The sequence below is a fragment of the Canis lupus genome, chromosome 21 (assembly GCF_011100685.1).
Source record: "Canis lupus familiaris isolate Mischka breed German Shepherd chromosome 21, alternate assembly UU_Cfam_GSD_1.0, whole genome shotgun sequence".
Classification (NCBI taxonomy): Eukaryota; Metazoa; Chordata; class Mammalia; order Carnivora; family Canidae; genus Canis; species Canis lupus.
Genome location: NC_049242.1, coordinates 41,802,765 through 41,814,375, shown reverse-complemented (window position 1 = coordinate 41,814,375; position 11,611 = coordinate 41,802,765). Strand labels below are relative to the sequence as shown.

The 11,611-nt window shown below is 49.8% G+C and overlaps 1 protein-coding gene across 6 annotated transcripts in view; it reads left to right on the top strand.

Moving 5' to 3' along the window:
• PTPN5 (protein tyrosine phosphatase non-receptor type 5) overlaps window positions 1-11,611 on the top strand; it is a 56,337-nt gene that overhangs the window by 20,517 nt on the left and 24,209 nt on the right. For all 6 annotated transcript variants that reach the window (XM_038569234.1, XM_038569233.1, XM_038569232.1 and 3 more), the window contains one exon: window positions 2,397-2,473. In XM_038569234.1, coding sequence (XP_038425162.1) covers window positions 2,397-2,473 — 77 coding nt within the window. The remainder of the gene's footprint in view (window positions 1-2,396; window positions 2,474-11,611) is intronic.

Below are 11,611 nucleotides of genomic sequence, written 5' to 3'. Positions count from 1 at the left end.
CACCTAAATGAGGGGCCTTCCGGATGTGTGATTCTGTGCCTGCTCTGGACAGCAGCTGCAGAGGCGGGTTCCAGGTGGCTTCATAGAGACCTGCCCACGAGGCAGCTCAGAGAGTGGCCATGTTTCAGGCTCCTAATGTTGTTTTCCCGAAAATCAGGGCGACATTCATTTATTCAACGAGTATTTGTTTATTTATTTATTGAACACCTACTACGAGCCAGGCGCTATACAAGGCTTTGAAGATACAATGGCGAATAAAACTGAAATGGAGCTTATCGTCTAACGTTAAACAACGGCATACATCAAAATGAAATTTCAAACTGTGTCGAGTGCCATGAGTAAAAAGTGCTAGGAAATAGATCTGGAGGGCTTTCTAGGCAGAGAGAAAAGCATATGTAGAGACACTGTGGAGGAAGGAGCCTGTCCAGTGTAGCTGGAGGTCAGAGGACAAAGGGAAAGGGGATATGAAATAAGGTTGGGGGGATATCCTGGAGTCAGCCTTACAAGACCCAGTAAAGCATGTTAAGGCATTTCTTTGTTCTAAGTATAATAGGATGCCACTTAAGTATTTTTTTAAATGAGGTTATATGATAAATGTTGAGTTTTGAAACAATTGTTTCTAGCTCAGGCCTGCGCCGTCCAGTTGTGCAGGTTGTAAACCGCACACCCTGTGAAGCCAGATGTATTGGAACCACATGAAGAATGTTTTAGGGGCCAGTCTGAGTGAATTGCCAGAGACCAGTTAAGAGACTGCCAAAGTAATCTAGGCAAGAGAGGCTGGCATAGACCAAGATGTAGGTGGTGGAGAGGGAGAAAAGTAGAGGGATCCAGGAGACATTTAAAGGGCCTTGAAGATAGCAGCCTTCTCTCTGCAAGAGAGCTATGCTCCAAGGATTGGGATTCTCAGAGGCCCTGCCAGTCAGAGTGAGGAAAAGATAAAATAATGCAATGCCAGTTGAGAACAGAAAATGTCAGAGTGAAAAGGGTCGCCCCCTTAACCCTGCCTGTCTATCCGTAATCGTTTCAGATCTGCAGCAGGGCCTCAAACGGGCCTCAGGACCAGTCTGAGAGACAGGATTGCAGAAATAGCGGGCAGAGAGGTAGCTGACCTCTTGGACTTCATGGAAGCATTATCCTGGCAGTGCTGTACTCAAGTTTGTTTGAGTTGCTAATTTCAGAAATCAGATCCCACTGGCCTAAGCTAAAATGTTGGAATTTATTGGAAGGATCTAGGGGCATCTCATGGTTTTGATAGACAGACTCAAGACCCTGGATGGGCAGGAATGAAGCAGCCCCCACGCCCACAGCGGCAGATGTTTTTGGACCTCCCCTCCAGGACACAATCAGGCTACCATGATTCAGAGCCAGCAACCACAGGCCGCAGAATGCATTTGAAAAGTGCAAGGGAGAGGAAGCGATGGACCCAGCCTGGTGGGTGTGTCTAGCCCTTGATCCGTCAGCTACTGCCAGGGGTCAGAACGTGAAGGGCAGCGAGCTCCGAGCTCCGCTGGAACCCATGTTTGCATGTCAGGCCATTCCCAAAGCCTGAGGAAGCTCTGTGAACTGCACAGTTGCCCCCAGGGTATATCTACTCTGCAGACACTTCTGGGGTCTAGCTGAGCTCCAGCAACCTTTTTCCAGTTTACGGGGTAAAGGAGAAAAGCTAGGCCCCAGTGTAGTCCTGGAAAGTGCCCTGATGGGCTAGAAAGAGGGCTTTCTGATATCAGAAAGAAACGACATTTAGAGCAGGCAAAAAAAAATTATATATATAAATACTTTTTCTAACTATTTCTGGGGAAGAGTTTTGCATACCACTTTCTACTGCCTGGGGCACAAGGTACTTGCAACCCCTGAGGATCTGGGCACAGCCTCTGTGGGACCCAGGCCCCTCTTCTTGCTTCTGTGATTCAAATCCACATGAACTGGGAGGCCGGACAAGACAACAGTCAGTGAGAGAGTACGCCTGGAGTCCTAGACTGTACTTCCATATCCAGCTCCACCCTAATGAGCTGTGTGACCTTCGGCCAGTTACTTAACTTCTCTGAGCCTGTTGGTTGATCCCTAATCCACAGGGTCACAATGAAGACTTAGTGCAATAAAGCATGTAAATGCTTTGCACACAGTAAGCCCTCTCTCCATGGCAGAGGGCACAGTGCTGATGATGGTTGTAGGGCTACTGCTGCTCATTATGGGGCATGGAAAACCGCCTGCAGAATCTGTTCTTGCCTCTGCAGCTTGACCCTTCTGCAAGTTGGTCCTTCTCCTCAGGCCCCCCAACCCCAATGAGGCGCTATTCAAGGGGGCCCAGTGCAAGCAAGAAGCCTTTTTATCCTTGTTCAGGGCTCTGCCTTGATCCCAGCTCCATGGCATCATCTGGCATTTTTCATCCACTACAGGAGTGAGAGAGAGAAGCACGCGGCCGATGACTCCGAGGGAGGGATCCTGGACATGTGCTGCAGTGAGAGGCTGCCGGGTGAGTCTGCCCAGCACCCAGGGGCCCCCGAGCTCCCAGGGCATGGAGAGAGCCCCGGATGGCATGGGCTGGAGTGGAGCCCGCTTAGCTGTGAACTTGCTCAGGAGGAGTGACTCAGCTGCTCACGAGGTCTTCATTTAAATGAGGATTTGTTTTCCTAATCCCTGGTGTCTTTCTGACCTGTTGTCATTTGAAGCTGCTCTGGGCTCCCTGGGAGGGAAGAGCAGGCCACTGAGGGTGTGCCGGGAGGGTGGAGAGCAGGGTGATGGGGAGTCCAGGGCTGGTGGGCCATGACTACTGACCAGCGGTGTGTGGGGCAGAGTCCAAGAGATAAGGCAAGGGGACACGAGGGTGGGTGGGTGATGTGGAGAAAGTACTTGACTTTCAGCCCCAAAGGGAGCCCCCGGCTGTGAGGGTCAGACTGTGCCGCTTGAGTCTGATTGACGGTGCCCGTGGGGAGCGTGGCTGGCCGTCACCGCAGAGACATTACCCTGGCACTCTTGCCTATGGGCTGACAGCATGTCCCAGCTGTAGATCGAGGACCCAGGTCATGGAAGGAAGAAGAAAAGAAGGATAGAAGTTTTTAATACTCGTTTTCTTTTTATAAACGTTTGTGGTTTTTTTTTCTTTACAATAAATAACCATCATAGAAATAATAGAAAATAAGACAAATGAAAAAAATTGTCATAATCCCATGCCACAATATTCATTTTCACCTTTCCTTCCAATCCTTTCTGTTCAAAAACAGCCTTTTGAATGTTGACTTTGAAGTCCCAAACCTGTAGCTTGTCAGAAACCTAGTGATTGGCGAGGAACCTTACAGGGGTTTAAAGACCAGTGCCGGTCTTTAAGACAGGCACTGAAAACGACTAGGCATGACTCTAAAGCGATGACTCTTTAAAATAAGTAGGTATTTTACTCCCAGGGGTAACCAGGGCCGCAGCTGCTGATGCAGCTTCTCAGGCCTCCAGGTAAGGACTGAGCCCTTTGGTGCAGTTTGTGCCGTAGCCAGTAGGGGGTACCGTTGCTCAAAAACACTTTGGAAGGCCTGTTGAGCTGGTCTAGGATGGCTGTCACCTTTCAGGTGCCTGTGGGGACCCGAGACAGCGAGCTTCAAGAACAGAATTCTCCAAAGGGACACCAGAGCTGTCTGTGAATATAGAAAAGGCTGTCCAGTGAAGGGGGCAGCAGATTCGTTGTGTGTATCTTAAGAGGCTGTCATAAATCCGATATACAGAAATTAAAGAAGCCTGTTGACACAAGGGATGCAGAACTAGCTTTTTTTTTTTTTTTAAGATTTTATGCATTTATTCATGAAAGACACACACAGAGAGAAGCAGAGACACAGGCAGAGGGAGATGCATGCTCCCTGCAGGGAGCCCGATGTGGGACTCCATCCCAGGGCCCCAAGATCATGCCCTGAGCCAAAGGGAGATGCTCAACCACTGAGCCACCCAGGCGTCCCAAGATTGTATTTATCTATTTGAGATAGGGAGAGAGCCAGAGGAGGAGCAGAGGGAGAGGGAGAAGCAGGCTCCCCACTGAGCATGGAGACCGATGTGATGCAGGGCTCCATGCCAGGACTGCGGGATCATGACCTCAGCTGAAGGCAGCTGCTTAACTGACTGAACCACCCAGGTGCCCCAGAACTTTCTTTGAGTCTGAGAGTGGTCCACTCGTAGAACTGGATAATTCAAGAGGAAGAAAATGAGTGTGCCATCACCGGAGGCATACAAATATTGTCTGGATAGACAGTAAGAGGAAATTTCCACAATGGGTGGGAGGTCGAGATGACATCAAAAGTCCCTTTCAACTATTAAACGTTCCGTGATTCAGATATGAGTCATAGAATTCAGAGATGATTCTATGACCGGGGATGGCCCAGCGGCTAGAAAAAAAACCCACAGAAAATAGGACATGATGTATAGGAGGCCAGAGAGTAGCATGGTGTGAAGGAAAGAAGAGCAACCAGCTTTGGCATTTGAGTCTGGCGTACACGCTCTGTGTTTATGGACAGGTCGCTTACCCGTGCTGGGCCTCATTTGTAAATGGAAACAACAGCAATATGAGCATTTATCCTCACAGTGATATGAATATTTCCCTTTCAATTAAATAAATATAATCACACAAGCATTCAGTCCACAAATACTTCTTGAGCACCTGTGATGTGTCGAGTATTATACTAGGTGCTAGAAATATAGTGGTAAATAAACTAGATGTAGTCCTTGCCCTCCTTTGAGCTGCTTCTGGAAAATGGGGTGGAGCCACCAGAGAGAAACTACATTAATAAGAATAATGCATGAAATTTCAACCATCTCCGAAAGCCAGCAACCAACTTCGTATGGAGGAGGACCATTGGTCATCTCCAGTGGACCTGGCACACTGCCTTCCTTGTGCCAGGCACTGTCCTGCATACTCTCTCACATACATCTCACATAATCCCATCCGTTGCCCTAAGAAGTTAGTATCATTTCCTGTCCCCCTCTTACAGGTGAGAGGACTGAGACCCAGGGAAGTGAGGGAGTCCGTCCAAGGTCACTTAGCTAGTGTTTGGTAGAGTGAGGATTCATTTTATGCCGTCTCTTTCCAGAGCACATGCTCCTGGCCACTTCCCCATTCTACCTCTATTGTCACCATGGAGCTGCCATCGGGTTTTTGGCACTGTGTAAACTGAGGCAAGAAGAGCTAAGGCGTGTCTGTCCCCAAGGAGGAGCCTGGAGGTGATGGGCAGTCACTGTACTGTCCACATCTGCATCCTTCCTCTGGAAAGCCCTGCCTGCCAGGGGCTAGGCAAGTTATACGCCCCTCTAGACAGCCCTGATGCCATCGTGATGTGATCTTGTAATCACGTTTTGTCTGTTTCCTCCACGGGACCATGAGTTCTGTGGAGGCAAATGCCTCTCTCTTTCATCCTCCACGTCCAGTCTTCGTTCACTCATGTCTTCGTTCACAGAATGACTGTTCATTGGCTGCTTCCCAGGGCAGGGCACTCTTGTAAGCACAGAAGATTCAACAGCGAACCAAGCTGAGAAAGTTTCCACCCTCACAGGGCAGTGTTGTGCATTGATCAGGAGCAGGGACTCTGGACCTGGGCTTAGTTCTACCATTTACCCTTGTGGGGTGGGGGGCGGTGCGGTGATCACGGCAAGCGACTTAACCTTTCTGTGCCTCCCATTTACAAAATATAAGCAAGAATACTATTTACTACCACATAGAGTTGTTGGAGGATCACATGAGTTAATGGAGAGCTCAGAACAGTAGTTCTGGCACATAGGTAGTTTGATCTATAGGCATTTACTATTCAGAGAAAGACAATAAAATAAATAAGTAAAATGCTTAGGATGGTAGATAGTGGTCAGTGCCGTGGAGAAAATTAAAGCCAAGAAGGGGGAGATGCGAAAGGACTGGGGGTGTCTTGGCGTCGTAAATAAGGCGGTCTTGAAAGCTGGTAAGGAATACACTTCCATAAATGCTCATCAGCCCGGACCACTGATGTGAGCAGCAACGTGGAGATACGTGGGGGTATAAAGGCCGAGAGAATCCGGGTGCAGAGCTTGAGAATGAGCCCACGGACACTGCAAGCAATTGCATAATGATGGTGTAAAAATACAGCCGTCAAGTAATCTCCCCCCGCCCCCAGGTGTCTTCCCGCCGGGCGAGATGCGGTGGAGTGAGGGCTAGCCTTGCCTGAGTGACTCACGCATTCCCACACTGCCAGGCAGGGGCAGCGTGGCCAATATGCCAGGCCACGGTCACCTGGTCCTGAACCAGCACCAAGCAGGTCACGTAGTCCTCCCAGATTGAGATTTCTGGAGGAAAACCTCCTCCGGCATCGCCAGCACCCCCGGACAGCCCCCAGCTGCCCCGGGACAGGTGCCCGCATGTGCTCACACACTCGTCTTAGTTCTCACTTGTCCCAGCCCCGTGCCCATGTATGCACATGTACATACCCACACGCCGCTCCCCAGGCACACGCCCCGTCTCTCTCTGCCTCATGCAGCCCCACGGGCGCACACCCACTGGAAGCTCATGCACCTGCGAGCCTCCTTCCTCTTGTGCACTCGGGATCTCTTCCCCTCATGCTGCCATCATCCAGGCCGACTTGCCTGCTCGGTCATTCCAGCTTTAGGTCTCTTTCCCTTCCACAGCCAGGCCCTTCCTCACGTACACTTCACAGACAAGTGGACACACTCCTTCCCTCCCATTCTCTACCCTTTCTTTCCCCAGGCCCTCGGCTGCACTCCCAATGCATGGCACTCGGTGCACACACACACACATTTTTCTTCTTCCTTGGACACACACTCTTTTACACATGGTCACTCTCCTTTTCTTCTCTTTCACTCCCCATTGCTTGCTCATTTTCTTGCTCACAGTCACCCAAACACATTTATACATTCAAACTCACACTCCCCCCGCCTCTGTGTGTAGGTGTTCATATTTGCAAGAAACCAGGCAACCCTGCCGGTGCTGGGGCCCCCGCTCCTTCCCCAGCCAGCACCACTGCAGGCCTAGCCTGGAACCAGCAGTTTCCTCTGGGGTACAGGTCAGAGGAAGGAGGTAGACAAGGCCATGGTAGGTGCTACGTGTGGTGTGACATCACAGAGTGTTGTTCACACTGTCTCTAGCTGGCAGGCTTGTGGGCTGGCCTACTTCTAACGTGTGTGGGGACCAAGGCCAGACAGCAAATAAGGTCCCTGGTGTGGTGCCTCACCCTTTGCTGAGTCCTACACTGCAAGAGCCCTCGTGTGCATGCATGTGGGCACGTCAGTTTGTGGATCCAAACTTGGTCCACATCCCACACCCAGTTGCTGCCTCTTGGCCATCCCTCAAATCTAAAGGTACCCAAGTGGAAGGTCACGTCCACCCTCAGAAGGGTTTACCTGCACCCATGCATGCTTCAGGACCTTTGAGCAGGGAGCTCTGGAGCCCTGGTAGCCAGAGCATGGCCTGGAAAGGGGAGCATAGGCATACCTCCTGGCCCTGTGGACTCCTCGCCTTGTAGGGAGTGGCATGGCCGGAGCAGAAGGAGCTCAGTCTGGGTGTAAGGACAGCTCTGGTCTTAGAAAAAGGGTGCCCCCACAGCATCCTGCAGCCAGCAGCTGGCTGGAGCCGGGATAGTCACTGCCACCTGAAATTTAAGTGCATCGTGATAGATTCTTTGCAAGGTTATGAGTAGGCCTGAGTAAGCCATTGCCCGTTTGGTAGAAGCAGCTGGCCTCTTGGTGACTCTCGTACTCACTCCCACCTAAGTCCCAGTGTTATATCCTCTCCCCAGCCCTAGGTTCTAAATAGTCATGGGTGTCAAGCTGACCCTCTTTTGTAGGGGGACAAGGTCTAGGTCTCATTGCCCATCCCAAGTGGCCTTTTATAAAGCAAAGGGGTGCATTATTGAGGAAATCTTTGTTATCCTGAGCCCGTGGTGACTAACCCTGGCCATCACAGAGGGTCACATCACAGCTTTCCCAGCTGTCCCTTCATGACGCAGACAAGGTCTTGGGCCACAAGCCAGCAGGAGCCAACTGAAAAGCCCTTTTATCAACTTGACAAACTTTTATTGAGCATCCAAACTCTGTGGTCAAGACTGTGCCAGGCACTGGTGATACAGGGAACAGCAAGATGGACCCTGGTTCCTGCTCTCAAGGACAGAGCACCAGGGAAGGGTGCACCACTAATGAATGCAACCTTATCTTGTTGGGGGGGGGGGGCGGTCAGGGAGGTTTCCTGGAAGAAATGGCCTTTAAACCGTGACCTGAAAGATGAGTAGGGTTCTGGCTCATGTCTTTAGGAACCAGCTACCAAAGCGTTTTAAGGAATAGGTTAACCTCATAATGGACTTTGCCCCCCATCTACTAACCCTTATTCTCACAAAGACCCTGGTCTGGATTTGGTACCTAGTACTGGTTCAGACAGGTCTGGGAGCAAGTACAGGAGCCCAGATAGACAAACGTAGAGAAGAGGGGCCTGGATATAGTTGTATGGTAGGTGCTGGTCAATACTCAGCAGCTTAGGTTCTGTTGGCTTTTATTTCTTCGTGTAATTGGGGTTCTGTTTTCATTCAAAACTTTTAATGCATTTAGGAGAGTTTATTATGGCTTGTGGTACAGTGACTTTGTTTTGAGTCTTCAGAGTGGAAATGAAGGAAAAACAAAACACCATTTGGATGTGCTAAGAACCCTAATTGGAGAGCATTCCATCATGATACCGTTGTATTGAGAAGTACCAACCCAGGTCCCCACTGATCAGCGATGGTAGAGGTTAACTCTTCTCAGATGATAGGGGCAGATACGGAGGGATGAACCCATCTAGTCAAGTCTTGGCATGCTGTGAGGAGACCGACAGACCTGGGTTCAAATCCCAGCTCTGCCGCTGATCAGCAGCGTGACCTCGGATAAGTTATCTGACCGCTCTGAGTTCCATATGCTTCACTCTAAAATGAGGTGGTACCATAATAATATCTTTACAGAGATTTTTGTGAGGATTAAATGAGTTGATGCATGCTAAGTGCTAATTCCACAGTGTTCCACAAATGTTAGTAACACTGGTGAGGACTGTTCCAGGATATGGAGTGTGAACAGAAAACCCTTCATATATTCCCAAGGGCCCCGGCCAGTCCTTCAGCAGTGGAGTGGTCGGATAGCTTTGTGGGTCTTCCTTGCCTCCCCACCGCAGGCCTGGCACCTCACAGAACCAGCACAGACACTGCAAGAGTGTTGTCTACGTACGAGTCAGGCAGGAAAGAGGCCAGGGTTGTGCGGGAAGCGAGCCACCCACTTTCCTTCACCAGCAGAGAAGTGGTCCTGATATTCTAGGGAGCCGCCTGGATGTGTGATGTGACCAAAGACTCTTCACGATGGGAAGAAAGGCTATCTGCCTCCACACGGGTTGATGCTCAAGGTCTTTCAGACAAACGGACATCCATGGTATCCCTAAGATATGCAGTGACAGCGGCTGTTTCCTTTCTCCTTGCCTGGCTGAGGGACTAATCATCCAGCCCCTTAAAAATCATCATCATCATCATCATCATCATCATCTCAGGGCACCTGGGTGGCTCAGTCAGTTAAGTGTCTGACTCTTGATTTCACCTGAGGTCATGATCTCAGGATCATGGGATAGAGCCCCGCTCAGCATGGCGTCTGCTTGGGACTCTCCTCTGCCTCTGTCCCTCCCACAACTCTCACTACCCGCCCCCCAGGGAGTGCCTGGGTGACTTACTTGGTTAAGCTCCTGCCTTTGGCTGGAGGTGAGCTTGATCAGGGACCCTTCATAGCCCTTGAGCAGCCAGAAGGTCATGATCCCATGGTCCTGGGATCAAGTCCCATCTCGGGCTCCCTGCTCAGCAGAGTCTGCTTCTGCCTCTGCCCCCCCCCACTCATGTGTGCACGTGCTCCCTCTCGCCCTCTTTCTCTCTCTCTCTCTCTCTCTCTCTCACACACACACAATAAAACAAATAAAACTCTTTAAAATAGCTAAATAAATAAAACATTTTAAAAAGAATATTTCAGCCTTTAAAAACAAATCTCATCCTTCCACTTGAGCTCATTTCTTCAAGTCCCAATCTCTTCTTTTGGTTAATCTATTTGCTACCTAAGAAACAGTCTTAAAACTTAGTGACTTTTAAAACAATAACATTTTATTGGCTCATGATTCAGAGGGTCCTACAGGTCTCAGCTGGGTGATCATTCTGTTCCTGTGGCTTCAGCTGAGGTCACTCACTCACCTGGTGCTGGGCATGGATAGAAGTCTCGAGAAAGCTTTTCTTACATGTCTGACACCTCACTGTGAATACCAGGATGGGGGGATCATTAGGGCACCTTGGGGGCTGCCTGCCATAATCCTTAAAAGTTGAACCCTTGAAATCCAAAGAGACATATTCTAAGGATACGTCTATATACAGAATGATTTATGAGGGGGAAAAAATCCACCCACAAAGGAAGAAAAAAATACCAGAAAATATGTCAAGAGGAAACCAGTGCCTTTCTCAGCGTGGTAGGATTATGGATGACTTGAGTTTCCCTTATGGTTTTATGAGGGTTTTTTTCCCCTTGTATTTTCCAAAATCGTTTAAAAAACAATTTGCCACTCCAAAATATTAGTCAATCCTTGTCAGACAAAAGTGGTAGTTGGGGGTAGTGGGAGCCTTCTGGGGTGAATCACATCCCCCCAGGTTGGGTTGCTCAGCCTGGCAAGCCCAGAATCTCAGACTGACCCAACCCACGAGATCTTGGAGCTAGTTAATCCTGTGGGGGCATCTGTGGAGACAGTCACCAAACCCTGGAATCTCCCCTCCCTGGAGAGAGCCAACAAAATGACTCAAGTGTCATGTTGGTGAAGTTGCTCAGAAAAGAGGAGATGCAGGGGGCTCCTTGGCAGTTGGCTCTGCTTCAGCCAAGTCCATGAGCCTTGCCCCCTAAAGGGGGCGTCGATTCCCAAGCAGCCAGAAGAGCCATGTCCCTCCCTCCGGCTCTCCCAGTTCCAGGACCCAGACAAGATAACAGGCCTTCTCTTGGCTCTTGTTCTTTCCCTGTTGGGACTTGACTCAACTTACAACTTGGTGGTTTTGTTTCATGTCTCCTTGGGGGAAGCAGGGTAGGTATGATCGTTGTAGGTATTCAGGTGTTAGTCATAGTCCTGGGTGCACGGCTTCGTTATCCTCAGTGGCCTACAAGAGGCCCCTCTCTGCTTTTATTCACTTATTCCTTCTCTTTTCTCTCCCACTGCCATCCTCCTCTTCATAGATAATGTGTTCTGAGGGACTTAGTGTTTGTTGTTTGTTTGTCTCTGTGTGCTCTTGCAGAAGGGGTGGCGGTATTTTGGGTGCATGTACTTTTTTTTTTTAAGATTTTATTTATATATTCATGAGACACACAGAGAGAGGCAGAGACACAGGCAGAGGGAGAAGCAGGCTCCCTGCAGGGAGCTCCATACGGGACTCGATCCCGGGACTCCAGGATCACGCCCTGAGCCAAAGGCAGACGCTCAACCACTGAGCCACCCAGGTGTCCCTGTGTGCATGTACTTTTAATGTGTGTTCATGGTGTTGTATTAGGTCTCATTCTGTCCACTCAGGATTCTTTCTGAGATCCTTCGTGTGGTGCCATATGTACTCTGCCCCTCTGCCCCTGAGGGCTGCATAGTACT